Raw genomic sequence first — 22,417 nt, forward strand, 5'->3', positions numbered from 1 at the left:
TAATTTTATTTTCCCTTTTCTTGTGGGGGGAAAAGGGGGAAGAAAGCTGAAAGAACTTTTTTCAGCTCAGGGAGCGTTTAGACAGTCGAGGGGGTTTTGTCCGGGAACAAAACGTGGGTTGGGAGGTTTTGTGAGAGTGTTGTTTGTTGAAGTGGAGCTCAGCAAAGGCGGCTGCTCTCCCTCATTGTGATGAAAGCAATCAGTGGTATTTGGAAAACTGTTAGCATTGTGCACTTCTTCTGTGTCCGTTGTGGAGGATTTCTTTTCACAAGGTTTTTTCAGGCGATCCAGCTGGCCGTAGTGAATAGCACTGCAATGTGTACACGCTTTGTCCCTCCAAGCCCTTCAAGTAGCCCACATTGAATGGAGTGAGTTGACACTGCATGACAGTGAAACAACATAATAAAAAATACATGAGCACATGAATAGAAGCAGGCGCATAAATAAATAAAATGGGTGGCCAAAACTGGATAAACTGAATGACAAAACGGTGAAAGGGGAACAAAAAGATATTTAACACGCTAGATTAGCATTAGAATGCAATCTACAAGCCAGAACAATTGATGAATAGGTTTACCGGCCAAGAAAGAAATGGACTAAATGCCTTTTGAATAGATAGCCTATGTTTTTTCTGTCTTATATGGGGACTGAATGAATAAGGTGCATGCAACTATGGAAATAAGTGGGAGAAACTTTTTCCAATAATTTCCCCCCTTCTTGATTCCAAGGATCTCAGTAAATTTGGGGCAATAAATTTTGCTTCTGAAAATAAGATTGTAGTTCAAAAAATTTGTGATTTTCACTGAAAGAATTTTATCAAACCAAATGACCGTCAGCAGGAGCCCCATCTTTATGTTTCTAAAACACCTTAGTAATTACAGTCAAAGATTCAGATTGATTTTACATGCGATACGGATTCTGAATATTCAAAATCAATCATAACAATGTGTTTTCTGTTTAATATGACAGGTGGGAGTAAATGGATGGTGATTCGTAACCCGACCCTGAAGTTGAACAATGTGAGCACTTAATAAAAATAGTGAATAAATTCAAGCAGCTGTTCAGACTAAATAATGACTTAAATACAAACCAGTCCAGACAGCAGGGCCTCTTTCTTGACTTGGGAAAAAAATAAAGATAATGATGAAATTGCACCTGTAGTGGAATTATCGTGGGACTGTTTACCTATGATAACGCTGATCCCCCTGTGTATATATTTTGGTTATATACTATAATCATTTCTGCCTAAATCAGTACGCAGTAGTGTAACTTCTCAGATGATCATATTGGTTTTAATTAAACATGGAATCATATTATATCAAGATTTCTGTATGCAGATAAAATGATATGAAATATGTATCAAAGAATTCTGTGAATAAAGCAAAGTGTAAGACATGGGATTATTATAATGAGAAATACGAATTTAGATCTCAATTTATTTTCCTTGGTATTTTAGTGTATCAAAGGTTTCTGCAGAAGATTTAAAGGTATGACTGCCTCATGTTTTTGTAATGCTCCGTCTGATGCCCTGATATCATTATGTCTTAGTGTTAAACCCTTTATGTGCCTGTTAGACATTTGTAGAAGTGAGATTAGGCAAATTAACATACATATGTATCATCGGTTCAACCATGTTGACCTTAGAGGGATGCACAATGGTTCCCTCATCCTTAATTCGCCCAGGGCTGCCCCACAAGCATGTGGATTATCACCTGGCTTCAATAGCTTGAGATGGATCATTTCAGCATTTTTTTTCCGACATGAATAATACATCAATATTATCTCTTTGAGGATACTTTCCTCCATTTGTTTGCAGGAGTCTTCTCCTTGCTCACCTGGTTGTCGTAGTGTGTGCTCACTGTGCAATGCTGGGAGATATGCAGCCAATGCTGGCTTCTCTGTGAGCAACCTCAAAGAGTCTGATCACTGACTTCTCCATCTCATTTTAGGCAAATCAAAGTGTGAAAAGTGTCTCCCGAAGCAATATCTCTATCATCAGGTTGGGTCAAGAATGTTTATGAAGGCTGTGTGCCATATTACCTGTAATCTCCAGAGTATGAACCGCTGTATTTTTTACTTTTCTATGCTCCCAGGAGGGAAAAAATGCCAAAATTATCTTGCTTTGCACCTTTTCCGCATCACCTCAACGTGGCAAATCAAAGCCTCACAACCGTACATGTCACTGTGCCCAAGGTCACCGGGAGAAATGAGAAATCTGTGTGTACTGTACAGCCTTTACCTATAAACATGGCACACAGCCTCTGAAGTCTGACTCCAGCTTTAAGAAGTCCAAGTTTGCTTAATAGTACATAATGCAATAAGTCAGCGGACCCCTGCTGGAGTTCAGAGAGGAAATGCTTGAAGTAGGTTTTTGGCAGTGAGGGTTGAGAGGATCATGAGCTTTGTAGGCGAGCCTCACTCTGTCTACCAGGTTTTCTGGCATCAAAGAACATTAGCAATAATAATATCACAGGTTAATTATTATTTTTGGGTCAATGCTCCGTGGGTTTTCGAACCCTCCTTATATCACTGAAATAGTTATTTAATATTTTTTATATCTAAGTGCAGCCAATGAAGTCATGTTTAAATATTTGTGGACACAGACAATCTGAACCACGGAGATTCTTTATTTTTAAAAGCTAAAGAGGCTAAAACACATGCAGATTTTTTTTCAAATTTTTTATGAGCATGATTTTTTCTGATACATCTTCTACAAAAAATGTTTTTTTCTTGTGATCTAATCTGAATGTTAAAGCATCCTCCCAAATTTAAATCAAGTGTAAACACACCTTTTAAAACAATAACAACAAAAAACAACAAATTGCATTTCTGAGTGTGGTAAGACTCTGTTGTTAGAAAAAACCTCTCCCAAAGTAACACACAACAGTAATGTATATATTATTGCGATTGAAAAGCTTTGTACCGTCTTTTCTTCTTTGTGTAATTTCTATCAATTGTGCAATTCCAGGAAATATATGCTACTATGAAACTCAGTAGGAATTAATGAAGCATTAATTAAGTCAGAATAGAAAAGAAAAGAAGAACAAAAAGGTGTGTTTTGTAAATTTCAAAATTAATGTAATACCAACAGCAAAGGAAAAATGGGTCAGCTTTCTGAACAGTGAAATAACACATTGTAAAGGATTCCTAAAATGCATTTCAACCATTATTTTAGAATAAGCTGTTACTCTGAACCCATAAAAGGAAGCAGTTTTGTCCTGAGCTATAAAGAGAGCGTTAGGGTGTTTTTTTTAATATCAGCTTTAAAACAGAAGGGACTTTGCTCTAAGGCTCCCACTGCTGTCTGAAGGAACTCACTGCACTAAGAACTTCATACTGACATTCAAGATCATATAAAGGAGCATTATTTTACAAGTCACGTTCCATTGTTACAAAGGCTGTCTTAAAATAAATGTGAGAATACTATATATAAGCTCACATTTATACCCGAGGAAAAACCCCCCCCGAACATTCAGATGTTATGGGGTGACAGAAATGAATGTTTTGAGAAGATTAGACTTTTCTAAAAGATCCTTTAGCTGTCAGGTAGTCACCGAAATCATTACGTTAATAACCTAAAACAGGAGGCATAGGATCACTTTATGAATCCATCAGTAAATTAGAATAAAACCAGCGAGGAGCCTTGAAAAACGTACTTTAAACTGACATGACATTTTTTGTTCCATTTCCAAATGACCGCTGGCAGAGATTTCTGGCTCTTCCATTAATTCCCAGGTTTTCAAGGAAAAATATATCTATCATAAGTAGAAATAATGAAGTTGAAGAGCTGATGCCCCGAGGAGCAGTCACAAAGAATTATATCTTTCTCTAACACAGGACACAGGCAAAAGATAAGTACCTGTCAGTTGGCATACTTTCTGCTACATGTGCCTATCAATAAAAGAGATTATTTCCCCCAGTTATTACAACAAAGATCTGGGGGGCTCCAAGATTGCACCTTTAATGAGAAGGAATGATTTCCTCCTGCACACTCACAACCACACATTAAGTGAGTGAGCTGTATTGCCATCAATTTCGCCTCTCTCTCTCTCTCTCTCTCTCTCTCTCTCTCTCTCTCTCTCTCTCTCTCTCTCTCTCTCTCTCTCTCTCTCTCTCTCTCTCTCTCTCTCAATTTTACAAGAACTTATTAAAATGAAATAGCACCAACATTAATTCATAGGGATCATTTATTACATTTTAACAGGATTATAGAGAGCAAAGCTTGATTTGGGATTCACACCTCATATTGTGATATTGTGGTTCAGAAGTCAAATTCCTGTAATTTACAGTGGAAAAAACATCCTTTCCAACAGCTGAAGAACGGATGGAAACTCACATTTTCTTATGTACTTTTCCGTTAAAAAGCCTCAAATGTTCCTGAATTCTTTCGGTGTTGTGCCTTTGAATGACACTGACATTGGTGTCATGTCTGCAGCTGATTTATTTTCCCACACAATTTTGTAGCAAAGGCGTAATGCACCGGAACAAACATATAGATTCCCTGGTAATGAAGAATACATGTGTATATTTCCTTGATGACACAAAGCAATAATTTATACAAGCACCTTATCATATTCAGGAGAAAATTCAACATTTGCGAAACATTTATTTAACGTGAAAACAGGACTGAATGCTGAAATGTGACATTAGTTATACTGATGAAGGAGCATAGCCTCATGCCTTAATTGGGAAGTAATGCGATGGTCGTCAGAACAAATCTATTATGAATGGTCGCTGCAGACATTACATCAGGGGTCTTTCTGACACCACATTCTCTTTAACCACATTATCATGCTGTGTCTAGTTGTATTGTGGTATGCTATCACAAAAGGGTTACATTGAAGGTAATGGCTTTTCAACAGTGTATTTACACTTGCTTTGTTTGCTTGTGTGTGTGGGAAGAAAGGGGAATCTTTAAAGGATGTGGAAAAGCAAAAGCAATCAAAAGTCTGGCCTTCACTCACTATGCTGCTGACAAAAATGTTACAAGGCTAGGAGCTGCTGAAGTACCGACAGACAGAGAGACATGTCTGTCTCTCTCTTCCAGCAACTGAGAGGTCCTTCTCTCTAAACGTTTCCTTTATGATTCCACATGTTGGATACATGGTTTTATTCAGCTTTTTCTCCCTTGAAGTAAATCACTATCCAAGCCACTATTAGCAATTTAAAGTAAGGCGCAAACAAAGGACTGAAGTGTATTACATTGACCTATCTCTAAATAAGTCAGATCCACTCTAAGGCATGGAACATTTTAATTTAAACACACTGAAGTTGTTTGTATGAAAAATAAAAAATGGGTCAAGTGGAACAAGTGACCCACGACAGTTCTTTTCAAAATGGAATGAAACTTGGGAATCGAGGGTTTTTTTTCTTCTCCTCCCTCAAAAAGATGGCACCCATTCAGACTCTCACAGGAGACATAAATGAAGTTGAATGTCTAACAGCAAACCTCTGCACTTTGATACTAGTGCAGACAGGTATAAAAATATACATAGCTAACAGAGCAATAATAAGAGATTTATGTATGTAGGGCGCAAAAGAAATGCAGAGCCGTCTCCTAGTGCTGTCAGGTTAATTTTCCTGTTGCGTCATTCACCATGCCAGCACACAGAGAAAGCCAAATATGGCAGAATCCTCTATTTCTCATACCATGTGCATCATGATCTCTTGTCAGGCAAACAGATGTCTGAGCACCATGAATTGTTGGATGTTTGAATGTGTGTGAAAGAAATGAGTAAACAGGTTGAAATATTTCCCCCTTAATTTGATGCACAATAAATCTTGACAGCCCATTGAATTTGTGCAGAATCAAGATCCAGGGTCACATGTCTCATCCTTTTTGCACAGATTCATGAGCGAGTTTGGTAGGAATAACCAGTAACTCTGGTTGCCACTCAGTGGGTCGAAAGGTTCTTTCTATTTGTCTTGTTATATTATTACCTCATTCTGAACCTAGAATCCAACCTTTACTGTTACAATCAATACACTCGGAGGTGATGAAAGACCGTGAGTGAATGGTGTGTGTGTAATGTTGCAGCCAGTAGCGATTACGGAACATGAACTCTTGGAAGTGATACTGAGACGTGGCTTTTTGTGTCTCCTAAATTGCTGGACAGCTCCAGGGCTGACATTTAAAACATAACATCAGCAAACAAAAACACATCTAAAAGAATAGCTGAGCAGGGGGGCTTTAAGCAAAACCTGAAATTCAAGTTTTGGCGAAGGCAACTGACCCAAATTTCCTGCCCCTTCGTCTTCTTAACATGCTTCTGCAAGTCTGGGCCCTGGGGTGACATATCCTTTACACAAGGATTGCCAGTGCATTTACATAGCATGGTTAATGAGAGATCAACACCAGGAAAGCGCCTTGAATATAAAGCTTTCTTGTAAAAATAATGAGCGAGCGATTGATCCATACTCAAACAAGCCGGTTTGCTGAGTTAATACCAAAGGCAGATTATAGCCAGTGCCAAAAGTGCCCTGGCGTGCAACGTCTTTTGCTTAGAGGGTCCCCAAACTTGTCATCACATTAGCACATGGTCAAGGAGTACATCCTACCACTCTCATAATCTGCTTTCCTGCACAATTAGCCTTCTATAATAAGGCAGCAGCCTGACGCCCAGCAGGAAAATCATTGGGTTTCACATAGGATGGATGGATCATTTACTGCCTCTGAAATATAACCTCTGAGGCGGCTCGCTCTGCGACTCATCGCTGCTGCTGCTGCTGCTGCTGGTCCACACATTAGGTCCAAATGTTATGACAACACTGAGGCTTTCCCATCTTCATTGTGTCAAGCATCTATTGCACTTTGATGAAGCCAGACAAAGGAGGTAAGGGGAGAGAGAGAGAGAGAGAGAGAGAGTGAGAGAGAAAGAGAGAGAGAGAGAGGGAGAGAGCATACCCAAAGCTCAGGATAGATGTGTTTTAGCTCAGAAATTGTGAGAGAATCAGATGTTGGAGAGGGTAGGATAGCAGTGGAAGGCATGTTTTCTGAATAAAATAATAGATAATTTTATTCTGACAAAGGCGAGGAAACTATGGGAAAGAGAACAAAATAGCAGGAAGGGATGGAGAAGGAAAGGGGTTTGAAAAGAATAAGAAGAATTCAGAACTGCTTCTTGCAAGGGAAAAGAAAAAAAAAACATTGATGACACCCGGTTCCATTCTTCCGCTCTCCCCTTTCTTTGCTCCTCGCCTCGCAGCACGGCGGGCTAAGCTGGGAGCTGTAATGTCATTAAATTGCAAATGCTTTTTTTTCATTTTCGACACACACTGTTTACTTATCTGGCAAAAACATATGTTGGAAGGAATCCGTTAAATTCTGCCCATTGCCTTGGGTGAAAGTGCAATAGAAACGGGCCCACTGAGCTCCTTCTGTCGTCTCCTTTTAGCACTTTGCCTTATCTACAAGGCTGCTTAGCAGCAAACTGGCGAGTTCAATGAAAAATGAAGATACAGTGCAAGATTAGGGAAGAACAGTGAGGGGAGAAATGCTTGGAGAGAGGGTCATCCCATTGCAAATGATTTCACTCCTCTCCATCTGCATAAATGACTATTTTTAAGGCATCTCCAGCGTCTGTATATTTTTCTCACTCTGCCACACATTTAATTTCACGCCCCGTGTTCTGAATATGCTTAAATGCATATCTCTGATGCACCTTTAAGCCAGAGGAAAGAGGATGGGGGGCTGTGTGTGGGGAGGGTACGAAAGCAAAATTAAAGATAAAATGGTGTGATTTGCACTACAAGTCTATTACTTTATGGCATTTACATATAGTTTACCTCTGCAATTCCAAGATTTTTTTTTTCTAGCACCTTCCTATCAGTATTTGGGCTTGTATAAATATGTATAAATCTTTGTTGAGAAAAAATAGAATTTTCTAGCACACTGGAAAGTTTGAAGGGTGCACTTTCTTGGTTGAACTTCTTCCCTCGCTCCTATGAGACTGACTGTCAGCATATCTGCTGGGGGTGTGCTCCCCCAGTCTGCCGAAACAAAGGCACAGGCTTCAAGCACTTTGTGTCCCATGATCCTCAGATACGCCTCCCCTCAGTGGAGCGAGTGGGGAGAGGGAACCTGGGTCAAGGCTTGGCTGTGAATTTATAGGCAGGTCCTGGCAAAGCCTGTTGCGAGTGAAACACGGCACCTTTGTCAAACAAGTGGGTGAACAGCTCTGCGGAGCACGGGCATGCTTGGAGATTGACATGAAGATTGCCATATGTACACATAGACTCCCACACAGGTCCCCCACAGTGACATGATGAATAGTGGTTACATGTGTGCTACTGCCATGCTGTCAGGTGGAAGTGTATTTCCACACTGGTGAGGAAGTTTGAGCGTTGGAAAGCCCGCCCCTAACAGCAGAGAAGAGGAAGGCACTGAATTAGTCTGGGAATGAAAAGCAGAGAGAGCAAGAGGCTATTCAGAGCACGTTCTCCTTCCTTCATTGTCTGCCCGCTTAGATTTGAATACGCTCACTCAAAGCAGACGAGAAAAATGCTTCAGACCCCTGCATTGTTGGCATTCTCTCTCTTCTTTTCTATTTGCAATTAAATGCATTTCAAATGGAACAACTGTACAGAGAGCATTTCTGATAAGAAGGAATTCCATTGCCTTTAACCTCTTTTGTAATAGCTTCGCAATTTTTGAGTACTCTTATTATGAGAACTGCACAATCAAAACATATCTTGAATAGAAAATGCCATACAACTTAAGTGTTGCTTCATTGAAAATTAAATTGCATTTATAAACCATTTTTAGTCCCCTGTATTTCTTGTTCCATAAGCCAATCTGAGTGTCTCTGTTTTGTTGCTTTGTGCGTAACATAGTGCTTTGACAGGACCCTTGTGTCCTGAGCAGGATCACACACACTGGTCCAAAGCATGGGATGAGATCAGTCAATTAGAATTAATGTCATCTGGTCATTTACAGCTAAACACTCTCCACATGCTTTGTGTTTGCTTTGTGTGCAAACCATCAACTGCAAAACCAATCTCATCCGCCAGACATGAATTTTTGAAGGATTTGAATGCTGTAAATAACTCCAAACCCTCTCTTACGAGGTTTACCCCTGGAGCACTTTGTAACTTATCAGGCCTGCCTTGTGCCTCCTTTAATGCTCGCATTATGCTCAAATGTAAATCGGTAAGCTGCCAGAGAGGTGGGCGGGAATCACTGAAGAAAGAATCACTGAAGGGTCTAGCTAGCCAATATTCTCATTTGGGCATAGCAAAATAAACTGTATAGTTTTGTTTTATAGGAGCTGGTTGAACAAATATATATCCCATTGCTCTGTTATACTGACAGACAGGAGTCCGTTAGCATTACCCACTTCCAGAGACTTGCAAAATGAGAGGTTACAGCCTTTAAAGGTTTTTATATTCCAAAGTTTTCTAGGATTTTAGTTTTCATTATTTTAACACCAAACAAAGGGAAACTAATACATTAGCAAATGATGCCTAGAGGTCTGTTTTGTATTTCTAATTTCCATCTCTAATGGTACAAGAGACTGATTAGTAATTAGGACAGGCTCCTTTAAATGCATGTAATGAGCATTATAGGTTTCCCATATACAGTGCACTTCACACTGATGAAAATGGGTAGCATCTTCGTCAGTTTGAGCCCACGTGACCTTAAATGGCAATTAATCTGCAGCACAGCTCTTCATGCTGCTTGTCTTTGAATTGGCTTTAAAGTGTAATGAGTATATCGTCGGCATCTCCCAAATAATTGACCTCAAGCATGTTTCGCAGCATAACTATTAATCTTATTTTCCAGGGAATAATTTCATCAGTTTGCAAGAGAAGTGGGTTATAGAAGAGTACAAACTGGTGCAGACAGATATGTGGCCCCTGGATATTAATTTGGAGATGGATAGGAGTCTTAAAGAGGATTAAAACTCTATACAGGATAGTTATTTCGTACGACCGCATACCACCCAGTCCACTGTATATACTGTCAGTCACTGCTTGGCATGGTTGAGATTTGAAATGGTGACAGTTAAAGTACAAAGATGTCCAATCCCAGACTATTTCATGGCATATTTCTTGGAGCATCCTGAATAAAATGCAAACTGTCAGAGCCAGTCATTCCAGTGAACCAGGGCCCCAGAAACAGCAACACTGCCCCCCTGTTTTTGTCTGCAGATACTGCATCTCCTGTTCGTTCAAACTGGCACACTAGAACAGACTGACATAGTGCATACAGAGGAGCCACACAAACACAGCTGTTGTTGTTAGACTTTAAGAGTACTCTAAAGAAATCTACGGCTTGTTGGTGTTTGTGGATCATCATGTACTAAATAATTGTAATTATTTCTTTAAAGAAAAGTTAAAAGAATGCTTCTTTCATTTCAACCAGTATTTCTAAAGCAGCGATATGGGACCAGGTTGGAATAAACCATATAGTTTGAAATGTGAACTATAAGTATGCAGCAGCCTGAAAAGGTCATTAACTATCATTAGATGTTTTGTAACTGAATATAATAATTGTCGTTTAATATTCATTCAAAATTAGTTTCATAAGTAGGATGTTTTACTGTATGATTGTGCATTCTGTAAGTTTCATCTTTTGGAATTAATACAAATGTTGAGTGTAACAAATATTTTGTTGATCTTGTCACTTATTAAAAAAATTGATATATTAATTCCTAAAAGACATTGTATTTCAGAGGGTGTTGGCTCACATGATCTCTATTCCATATTCCTCAAATATCCCCTATTTTGGTAATACATTTTTATCTTGCTTTTCATCTCATGTGTTTTGTGCTTTATGATAATCTATTTTAAATTTTTGTTCACGCTATATAATGGAAACACAGTAAATTGTGCATCACCCATTGTTAAAACTTTACATTGTATGTATTTTCACAAAGGTAAATATAGTTTAGACGTGTCTATTTAAAAGAAAGCAAAAATATTAATTATGTGAAGAAGATGAAGAAGAAAGAACCAGCAGCGAATGTCAAGTGTAACCACACATTCCTCATTCATGAAATAATCGCACTTACAGACAGTTTCTACAACACTGAAGAATGATCAGTGTGAGTGGGACTGAAGTGGCCTCAATTAAATGTTAAAAGGCCTTCTATTATTTGGACAACAAATATTGCTATTAAACGCCCCCGGAATATTTCTTTTTCACAAAGCTGTGATCAAATTGGCACATTTCCCTTTTTACATAAGAAGCAAAGTACAAATTAATAATCACCACCATTTTCTTTGAAAGGCCATTTACAGAATGGTCTCTGCTGCAAAGATACATTATCGACTATTATGAATATCTTTATAATGAAGCTGAAAAGGAAGAGAATTAGTTCACAATCAGACATGCAATTAAAAATTTGTCCTTGCTGCAGTTCCTTCTTTTATATTTTCATATTTTATGAATATCTTTGCATTTTACCTCAACAAACTGTGCTCTACAATATGAAGACATGATCTTCTATAATTCTCAACAGATCACTGGAGGGTTCCAAGAATAAGATATTTCTTTTCTTTTTTTTTTAAATTTCTTAACACCGCTGGTTTCTTCTTGCCTGCTGTCATACAGAAACTCGTTTCCTGACTCTCTGGCACCATCCTGTGTTTCAACAGGAATAATGGATTCTTTTTTTGTTTTTGTTTTTTTAACACATGTTGAGGAAGTTAAAGGGCAGGAGAGATCATTAGTGCTGGGCTAATGTAATGGAAACCATATGGGAAAGAAAACCGGTAAATTGCTCATGTTAAATTTAACATGCCTGATAAATAAGCAGCTTTTTTTCCCCATACATTGAATTTAACTTACATTGTTGTAACTTTTTGAAATTAGAAAGAATGAATGGGGAAATTATGCGCATTTAGAATAAGCTAATGAAACAATCAAAAACAATGTGTAGTTATAAAGGACATTTCTAGAATGAAAAGGTTGTAAATATCACTCAATTGAGTGCTCCGTTACTTCGCCAGCAGCGATGACCTGAAGATATGTCCATTAAACATTGTGTCAAACACGACCTGCTCATGCACCATTACACATTAAGATATCATATCTAAGCCAGAATAAAAGCACTGTGAAACGTTAGGGCTGCTACAACTTTTTCCCAATTTATTCCAAAAACTGTTAAGCTGTTTTCCACATTTACAGAAGGGTTCAGCACGAGCCAGAAAAGAACCCATCCAGCTCTGGATAGAAGATTATATCCAGGATTTTTTAAATAACTAGCCAAAACATTGTGACATAGAGAATAAGCAACAGATTTACACAAAACACTAACTGCTCAACCTTGGTGGAGGTATGTACTCTTTTGCGTACCACTACAGTTTTGAATGTTAATTGTCCAGTGTTCATCGGTAATTTTTTAGTAGTTCTAATAATGTAGGTCTACTAATGGTTTTCTCTCTCTTCAGTTGCTTTTTTTTTTTTTTAAATTCCAAGTAAAAGAAATTGGGCGGCATGCTAAATATTTTCAAGGGTGAAAATGTTGGACATTTAAGCAACAAATCTTAGATTTGGTATCTTCGAGCCCTTTAAACTGTATGCGTGATGAATGTGCTCATTCATGCCTATATTTTATCTTTAGTTCTCTTTGCTAAAGCATTTTGTGTGCTACGATATTGAGTGTGCATTGTTTTTTGTTTTTTCAGGTGAAAACATTTCATTTTGTCTTACCTTAAATTTGAATTAAAATTTTAAACACACTGACCCGTGAAGCTGATGAACAATTATCAGGCCAATGTGAATTCAGTGTAATCTTATCTACCCAGGTGGTGATCTTCAATTCCCCCAGATTTTACCCTTAGACTTGAAATGGGAAATCATTTCTATAGAGACATTCCATTCGACTCCCAGCAGGAATTCTGGCCACTAATCCTGTTGAGTGTAGTGAACCACACAGCACCTGTTGTGTAAAAGACTCACACAAGTGTTCTCATGAGGCTTTATTCATGTCTGTTCTTTTCTCTGCAATTGATTATAAATGTAGCTCCTCTTCAGGTAAGCAAGTAAAATGGAATGTAATAAACATTTGTTGACATATCTCAAGAAAATTTGAAAAACAAAAATCCAAATCACAATATACTGTATGTCTTAATCTTGATTTGGTAATAGTATGAATAAAGCTATCATATTTAGAGATTTAATAGGAACACCAACAGGTTAAAAAAAAGCCTTTAGAAACCAAGCACAGAATGGAACATAGAGTCCCTTAATCCAGAATAATTCATATGCTTGTATTGTCATCAGTCACATGCCATGAGTGAGGTTGAACGACACACTTTTTTTTGTGTGTCATGAGTTTCTCTCAATGTAAGTGCGGCCTCCTCCTTCTCAACAAAGACTGCTCAAAAGAAAGTCTAACAGGCTTTTTTTAAATTTTCAGATGGAAAAGATAAATAAATCCTATTGATAGAAAAAGATAATAATTAAAATAATTTAGATATGTGGCTGATTCCCCCTTCTGATTGTGATGCTCGAACTCAATTCAGGTGAGTCCTTGTCTTTTTACAAGGACATTAATTTGAAGGTAACAAATACAGGCAGATCATCGTGCAACCAATGCATTTATGAATTTTCAACCTTGCATTCCTGTAAATGTCGGATGAGTCACATGAAATCCAGTCCCATGTTCTCAGCATCATTTATTCAATTGTTTCTCTGTCTTTGACACAGCAACTTTTAATATGGATGTGAAGAGAAGAGCAACATCTTGCCTGGAGCTCATTAGTGTGGATCAGATGCTTGGATAAATAAAAACCAGATTGTGAGAGCTCTGATCATGAGGACAAGTTGGTGATTTTAGTCTTTCATTTCAGTTATTAGTAATAATAATGTAATAATTCACTTAATTAATAAAACATTATTACATGAACACAATCTTCCAAAGCCATGTCAAAGTCCACTATGTATGAACTCAAACACCCAATTCAAAACTTGTTTTTCAAAAATTCAAAAATGTTTTTCTTATTTTTTACAAGCACTCATAAAAATGTAATTTTTCTTTTTGAAAGTCATGGACATTTGTGTGTTCTTTCCATCGGGAGACGAAATCACAAAAAATACAAAAACCAAAACAAACCCAAGTACTACTAACATAATGTAAATTGTAATATAATACATGAAATATTAGTATCATTAGTATTATTAGAAATAAATATTTTTTAAAGTAAAACATGCGTTATCTTTGTTTGTTATTACAGATGTATATTTACTGGTGCTACTCTGTATACAGTTAAGTACTTGTTGTGTTGGTTCCCAACCGGGGGGGTCAGGGTCCCTTCAAAGAGTTGGAAGAGAAATTTGAGGGGAAATTATTCAGAGTAGGTAGGAAAAGAAGAATGTGGAAAAAGGTGATCCTGTTTTTGTTAATTCTTAAAAACTTTTTCACCTTTTAAAATTTGAACTTATTTCAATTTAATACTTTGAGAAGCTCAGATGGAAAATATCTCCTTAATGACAACAATTTATAAAACAGTTAAGTTTGTCTTATACATTTACCAAAGCAAACATTCACCAGATGAATGAAGTAAAAATGAAGCATTTTTTCTCATTCAAAAAATACAGTACAGCAGCACAAGGACCTTAAAATTCAACTTAAGCAGTAGGTAGTAATTATACTGGATTGTTTCTGATCACAGCATATGTGGATAAAGCACAAAGAGCCCCACAGTTGCTGCTCACATGAACGACAGAGGCTGTCAGCTGAGAGTCTGGTGAAAAGTTTGACCAAAGACAAAAAGAAAAAGAAAAACAGAAAAAACAGACTGAGCCCAGATATGACATCAAACCAACCACCAGAAATAAGTAAGAAAACTAGCTGGATTAAAACAACCAGTTCCTCATTAAATCCAACACTACAGATTTGTGTCAGTGTTCAATATTTGATATCTACATTTTGTTTGAAGCAGGTCTGACTTATTAATCATTGTCTATGTAAGATCAATTAATTGGAAACAGATACTTTTGGTACTGAGTTAACATAGAAAATGTGGTATTCCCTTCAGGCAGTGTCTTGGTGTTACTCCAGATTTTAGTCAGGCTTACAATCCTCCTGTCAGGTGATCATCACAAGACTGGTGACTTAATCCTCCCCCATTGTACAAAAGCAAGAGCACAAATTAGAAGCTTTCTTCATGTGCATGTAACCAACTGGAACACAACATGATTTGGCTCTAAATGTTGTTTTCTGCAGCTTCTAAAACTATCACTGAATCTAATTTGAAGATACACGACGGGAAACCGTAGCAGACTGAGATTCCACGGTCTTCTGGGGGGAACTAATCGGCCATTTACTGCTGAAAGTTGATGTTCAATTTGATTTGTAACCAGAAATTGGAGGAAACGTTTGTGAAATATGATGCTTGCTCTGGGTCTTGGTCTTCTTTGTGTGGCCCTCTGGCCTGTTCCTGCTGGAGCTCAGTTTCCTCGAGTGTGCTGCACAGTGGAGGGCATCTTGTCTAAGCAGTGCTGCCCCTCGATGGGATCAGATCCCGCCAATGTGTGCGGCTCTCTGCTGGGAAGAGGAAACTGTACGCCGGTTCGAGTTGACAACAAACCCTGGGGAGGACCATACAATCTGAGAAATGTTGATGACAGAGAGAGGTGGCCCATGAAATTCTTCAATCAGACTTGCAGATGCACTGGTGAGTCTTTACAGCTTTATTAGGTTATGCTTAAAATAAAAGTCTTACGTTTAACCTGGAGCACCAACAACTTGTTTTTCTGTGGCTACCTGTGCTTCAGGTAACTTTGCAGGACATGATTGTAGCCAGTGTAAGTTTGGCTGGACGGGACCAAACTGTGACCAGAGAAAAGCCCCTGTGGTACGGAAGAACATCCACTCCCTGACCCCAGAGGAACTGCAAGAGTTCCTCAATGCTCTAGAAATGGCAAAGAACACCACCCATCCAGTCTATGTCATTGCCACCCAGCACTGGCTGGGACTCCTGGGGCCAAATGGAACTGAGCCCCAGATCGCCAACATCTCCATCTACGACTTCTTTGTCTGGCAACACTACTACTCCGTCCGAGACACTCTTCTTGGTAAAGCAGCATGGCGGCGTTTCCGTATTTAAAACTACTGGAAGGTCTTAGTTGATATTTATGAGGCAATATATATATATAAAAAAAAGTCATACATTCATGTGAGACAATAGATTTTTTCATCCCTGGAGCTTAAATCATCAGGTTTCTGAGAATAATCAAAAATAGTTGGTTTTCTCACACATGGAACACATGGTATTACTATTTGATGTGCTTAAAAATATTTTGGGATGTAAATGATTGGCTTTTCATCACGTTCCTCTTTTGCAGGTCCTGGTCGTCCATTCAGGGCCATAGATTTCTCACACAAAGGACCAGCCTTCATCACCTGGCACCGGTATCACCTCCTCAGCTTAGAGCGAGAGTTACAGGTTTGCGCAATCCTATTCATACATGTTATTAAATACATCTATGTTGGCATGACTGGACCGGATTAGTAACACAATCCATGTTTGATTGAAGCCAATAACCGTAGAACCGTAGAAAACACTGGGTTTCACCGTGTGTCTAATATGCATCTTTTGCTTTTGGCTTCAATTCATTTGATAATAATTCTCTTTTATCCTTCTCTTTATTATTTCAATATTTTGGAGGTTCTTTCTACACTGTTTCTCCTTCACAGTTTCTCCTTCACAGTTTCCTCAACCAGTTTAATAATTATTAATCTTTAACTAATCTGTTGGGTTTATCCTGAAAAGGAAAAATACTACCACACATAGACCAACAAAGGGACTAATGAGACATGATGTTTTATTACAGGTTGTACAGATCAATGAATGATTTCAAACTGAGGAAGTCCCACTTACAGTGGATGGATTAGAAAATCAAATGAGAGGTTCATGACGATGATGATCAGAACATAAACTAATATAAAAAACTCGATGTGTTCTCTGCAGAGGTTGACTGGGAACGAGAACTTTGCGATCCCTTTCTGGAATTTTGCCACAGGGCAAAATGAGTGTGATGTTTGTACTGACTCTCTGCTGGGTGGACGGAACCCAGACAACCCGTTTCTCATCAGCAACCAGTCCAGGTTTTCCAGATGGGGGGTGGTATGTAACAGGTCAGCAGACCCCACCGATGAAAAAGATGCTGTATTTACTAATAACATAAATAATTTAAGGCAAATCATTTAAAGTGTCTTAACAATGGAATTTATTCTCCAGTTTGGATGATTACAATCGCCTGGTGACTCTTTGCAATGGCACCAGTGAAGGCCTCATCCAAAGAGGGATGATGAATGGGGGAAATGGCTCTCTGCCCACCATGAATGATGTCAGGAACTGCCTCGGAATCAGAGACTTTGACAGCCCTCCATACTTCACTAACTCCTCCTTTAGTTTCAGGTATAAATCCTCTATTTGCTATCAAATCTGATGCCATGTATCACTTTAATAGTTGCTGACACATTAGTTTAACTTAGGATTTATGAGGCTTCGTTAAACTGACGGTGTGTTTGTAAATAACAGAAATGCACTTGAAGGATACGAAAAACCAGACGGAGAACTGGATGAATCAGTCAATAACCTCCATAATCTTGTCCACTCCATGCTTAATGGAACCAGTGCTTTGTCTCACTCCGCAGCCAACGATCCCATTTTTGTGGTCAGTATCCGACTCCTTTGTGTCCCTTGAAATGGAACAGTGGAGTAGTTGTCATTAAAATCACCGTGGTGTTTCCATTTCTCTTATCTCGCAGGTGCTTCATGCTTTCACTGATGCTATTTTTGATGAGTGGATGAAACGGTTTGCTCCTTCCAACGCCACCTTCCCTGATGAGATGGCTCCTATTGGTCACAACAGGGACTACAATATGGTTCCCTTCTTCCCTCCGATCACCAACGAGGAGATTTATATCACTTCTGAACAGCTGGGATACTCCTATGCTGTTGACCTCGCTGGTGAGTGAGTGATAAAAACAAGGAGCTGAAATGAGTTTGGGAAAATCAGTGCCACTCTATCTACTCTATATCTGTGCAGCAAACATGAAACTAAGCTTAGCATTATGTCTGGTAAAACTGACACACTGGTTACGATATCCACCTACCTACACTTTTAAAGTTTACTGAACAGGACATTCTATTCTCGTTATTTTTACAAGTTATTATGAAGCATGTCAAAATACCATGAACGCTTTTACATTTACGAATGTGATCACATGAGACATGTCTAGTGATGGCAGCAGCAAATGACAAAACCTCGTTTCTCTTGAGATGACCTGCTTTTAATTGCACCATTGTAAAGTTTCATTGTTTAGTGTTGATATAAACCTAGAACAATTTAGGGAAATTATTATAGGTGGGGATCTTTTATTGCAAATCACAGTAAGAAAATCTATTTTGAAGTCAACTATTAGCTGAGAAGTCACTGAAACCTTATAAAACTAAAAAGGTCCCTTCGCACCAGAACAAAAGGTTTCACTAATTTTATTATAACGTCTGAGTATTTATTCTCCAGTTTATGAAGTCTCTTCGTGTTTCCAGAAACAGATGGAGGGCCGAACGTGTTTGTGCTGGGATCTACTCTTGGGGGAGTCTTCATCGGTCTCCTGGTGCTTGTCCTTATCTTCGTGCTCTACCTGCGCCAACGGAGAAACAGAGGCTTTGAACCTCTGATAAAAGCAGACTTCACAAATAGAAAGTACACAGAGGAAGCATAGATTGACCCTGTTGCTCTGAAATGCACTATACATGTCTGAGAACTGGGAAATGCAGTCCCCCTAAAGCAAGAGAAAATGATTAATTCTGAAAAATCACTATGACTTGTTAGATATTAATTCTAAATCTGTATAAGAAAATAAGTATGAATAAAGTAGTAGCAGTTGAACAATAGTGATCATACCTCAATATGAGTTTCAGATGAGACCAATCAAAATGGATATGCATGTTTTTTATTTTAATGAACTCACACAATCATGATCTCTTTCTGTCACTCGTGATAATCAACTTCTTCAGAAGAGGCAGCACGAAAACAAATATTTTGGAATGTTTTTAATAAATATTTATTCCCAAGAACAGTAACAAAACACAAATGTACTGTAATCATCTTAATTGCACTGAAAAATAATAAGGCATATTCACGCAACTATCTATTCAATCATTTTAGTTTGAAGTTAGATTCAAACAAAAATCACCTTAATAGCATTCGACTTCTTACAGCAGCGCATTGATTGTAAAAATGAAGACTTAAAGTACTTCCTGCTAATTCTATTTTTCAGATATTTTGTCAGACCAGACATCAATTTTTAGTTTTTATTGCAAAAATATTACCATTAAAAGTTCAATGATACAAAGCATATAAAGAGCATCCTGTAAGATCAATATTCACTATAAATAATTCTTTAAATGACAATTTGACACATTTTCTTTATATTTTTCCCCTTGCTATGTGGATGCTAATGCTGATGTAAATGTTATAATGAAAAGCTAAAGAAATATTGATTGATATACTGCACTGGTTAGTTCCTTGGATATGTGATCTCAGCCGGCTGGTGGTTACGAAGCTGACGGGCTCTCAGAGAACAGTGGACTTACATACAGCCTGGTTTTGTCCACCCCCCTCAGAAGCGCCAGGCCTCTCACATTCTCTGTAAGTATGCTCTACTGAGGAGCTTCACTGAGGCATTCAGCCTTGACCAGTCTCCACAGTTTCTCATTTCACAGGTGACTGTGGTCGGCTTCAAGCCTGTCTGTGCTGCAGGCATAACTATTCAAGCTTTACAGATAAATTTAGGGACCCTTTCTTTGCATTTCAAGTAACCACTGAATGTTGCTTGCTATTTCATTTCTTAATAAATTTCTCAATTTTTACACAACTGTGTTCCAAAAATTTCAGAAATAGCTTGACTTTTCTCAAAAATTGCAATGTACATTACAGTGATAATCTAATCCGAACTATTGCGATGATTTACAAGATAACCTTTGGCTATTTGAGCACATATGCAAAACACACACTTTATGTTCCTGTTTTTTTGCAAATGCAGAATCCTGGCACTTCTGAAAATGTTCAGTATTTGTGAAAATAAGTGTAAGGTATTCTGAGGATGCAAGAGAAATTATTATAGGCCTCAAATGAAGGAAAAACAAATAAAGACATTTCAGGAGCAGAAAACCTGATGCGCGGTGACGTGTGTTTCATATTGTAATGTGCACGTTGATTTATGTCTACAGAACAATATCAGAATCTTCAACTAGTACTGTTGACGAGATTTATACTGGCAGGAGAGTATATGTATGAACCATTTAAATACATAGAAACTTTTGTTGTGTGTCTCTTTTGGCTTGTGTGTGCCATTGCATGCAGATCACTGATGCTACAACACTCTTAACAGAGACATAAACCCTTACTGGTTAAAAAAAAAGATCATAGACTATTTTTTACATATTGATTAGAATTTATCTCACCTGGGTATGCACCCAGTGATATTACAGAATTGGCATCACTATGATGGTATTACTGAATATTTGTGGCATCCTCTCTGTCAATAACTGCTCCATGTTTATTCTGTGTTTTCACTCCTGAAGCCAAGACTGGCAAACCAGCAAGCCATGAGAATATTTAGCAGATGATACAGTTGTTGTAACACAAATGAGTAAATAATAATCGTTTCCCTTCTGAAAACTGTGAGTTTTAGCACAAAGCAGTTGCTGCTCGCTGTCACTGGACAGCAAAGATGAGAGCAGATCCAGGACCTGTGCAAAACATTATGGCTGAAATCACTGTGAAGCATAAGATGAAGCAACGTGACTCAGTGACCGAAGTTTGATAAATATTCAGTCTCTTCAAATAAAAACGAACAAACCTGCAACCGGTGTATTTATGCAATGATAAAGGAACAAGATCTCAATTAAAAGCTCAGGTGGAAGCTGCATGTTCCTGAATTTCATCTTTATGCTTTGCATTTCTTTGAAAATATAACACTAAACTTATTGTGCACCATTTAGGTGCATCAACCCACATTCTCAGCATTTTTTCAACAAACAATTTTTGCATAAAAAAATCAAAACAATCAAAGTGCGTGTTATACCTTTCCACGTGGAGACACACATTAATACCTGCCATATGTGCAAGGAGTCTCTGCAGCAGAGTTTGTTGGTTTGGCATCAGTGTTAGGTGGTGAAATGATGCCGTAAAAATTGAGTCAAACGATGGCACAGCATGATCTTTGGGAAAGTGGGAAATCACAATGCATGACTGCTCTCTTTTTTCAGAGCAGACTCCTCTTGCCTTGAGGCTGGCAGATTGAATACTGTCTGTTTTACTGCATTTCCAATCTGCCTGAATAAAAAAACAACAACAAATAAACAAACAAAAAGAACAACCAGGCTGTCCGTGTTTTGTCAGTTCCTCCAGCATTATCTCCATTGTTGGTTGAATGCCAGGGTTGACAGGACCAGTATGGTTGGCAGGGCTACAGAGGGAGTGCAGAGCGGGTCAGAGTCATCCACAGGCCCACTTCGGTCGGCTTCCACCACCGGGGCTTCGCTGGCGACACCGTCCGTATCTGTGGGGCAGACCTCTGTGCAGCCGCTGCCACTGCCTGAGCCGCTGCCCTCATCGCCTGAAACGCCACAAGGAAACACAAACCAGACCGACACATCAGTGAAACTACCTTTTGAATTGTTAATTGAACCACATTTTCTGATCCTAAATGGCTGCTTTACAGCAATATCCTCACATTACTTTAGTGTGACAGCCGCTATAATTAGCATTTTAATAGTGGATCATATTAATTAGTGTGTTAGAATTGTGTCATTCATAGCAATAAACCCACAGGGATTCATCATCTATATGTGCAATTACCTTAATGTCTACCTTCAGAACATTTTAGTCTTTTTAGCTCTTGTTTTTGGTTCTACAATCTGGAATTTATCCACATGACTCCCTCTGTTCCACCTTCATCTGTGTTGCTTCATAAACTCATTGAACACTACCTGCCAAACATGTGGCAGACAAAATTGTTAAATAGCTGATGAGCTGGCTTTACTTAGACTAACAACTGCATTCTTATCAAAAAGTTATCTTCACATGATCAGCATGTTAAATCATAGTATAGCCTTCCTAATGCAGCCATCAGCAAGGCTGATGCAGCTTGGGACCGACTGCAAACATGGTATGTAATATATAAGTTTAAAACAATGAACCCATCCTGAATGTATGAGTAGATCTAGTAATATGTTTATTCCACTAAACTAACATGCAGTATTTCTTTTAGCTAAAACCTTGATGGTGACAAATAGAAGTCACACAAGAGCATTTAATTTAAGAGTTTAACACAATACTACTACTACTGCTACTGCTGCTGCCACTGCTAATACTACTATTACTACTACTAATAAAAATAATGAAAGTCTCATGTGTTATAAGATGCTTTCAAAACACAGAATCTCAACG

The 22,417-nt window shown here is 38.3% G+C and overlaps 2 protein-coding genes across 3 annotated transcripts in view; one reads left to right on the top strand and one right to left on the bottom strand.

Moving 5' to 3' along the window:
* Positions 1 to 15,125: 15,125 nt before the first annotated feature.
* Positions 15,126 to 21,252, top strand: dct (dopachrome tautomerase). 2 transcript variants are annotated; one of them, XM_068329539.1, is made up of 8 exons: positions 15,126 to 15,624; positions 15,725 to 16,024; positions 16,295 to 16,395; positions 16,921 to 17,087; positions 17,191 to 17,370; positions 17,494 to 17,629; positions 17,724 to 17,925; positions 18,514 to 21,252. In XM_068329539.1, exons 1-8 carry the CDS (start codon positions 15,336 to 15,338, stop codon positions 18,681 to 18,683), a joined length of 1,545 nt encoding a protein of 514 aa, XP_068185640.1. In that variant the 5' UTR covers positions 15,126 to 15,335; the 3' UTR covers positions 18,684 to 21,252. The 2 variants fall into 2 exon arrangements, with proteins under 2 accessions (XP_068185640.1, XP_068185639.1); XM_068329538.1 differs by having other exon boundaries at positions 18,508 to 21,242.
* Positions 19,000 to 22,417, bottom strand: part of gpc6b (glypican 6b) — an 81,058-nt gene continuing 77,640 nt past the window's right edge. The window contains exon 9 of the mRNA XM_068329537.1: positions 19,000 to 21,584. Coding sequence (XP_068185638.1) covers positions 21,379 to 21,584 — 206 coding nt within the window. The 3' untranslated portion in view covers positions 19,000 to 21,378. The remainder of the gene's footprint in view (positions 21,585 to 22,417) is intronic.

Source organism: Antennarius striatus, chromosome 12, assembly GCF_040054535.1.
Source record: "Antennarius striatus isolate MH-2024 chromosome 12, ASM4005453v1, whole genome shotgun sequence".
Taxonomy (NCBI): Eukaryota; Metazoa; Chordata; class Actinopteri; order Lophiiformes; family Antennariidae; genus Antennarius; species Antennarius striatus.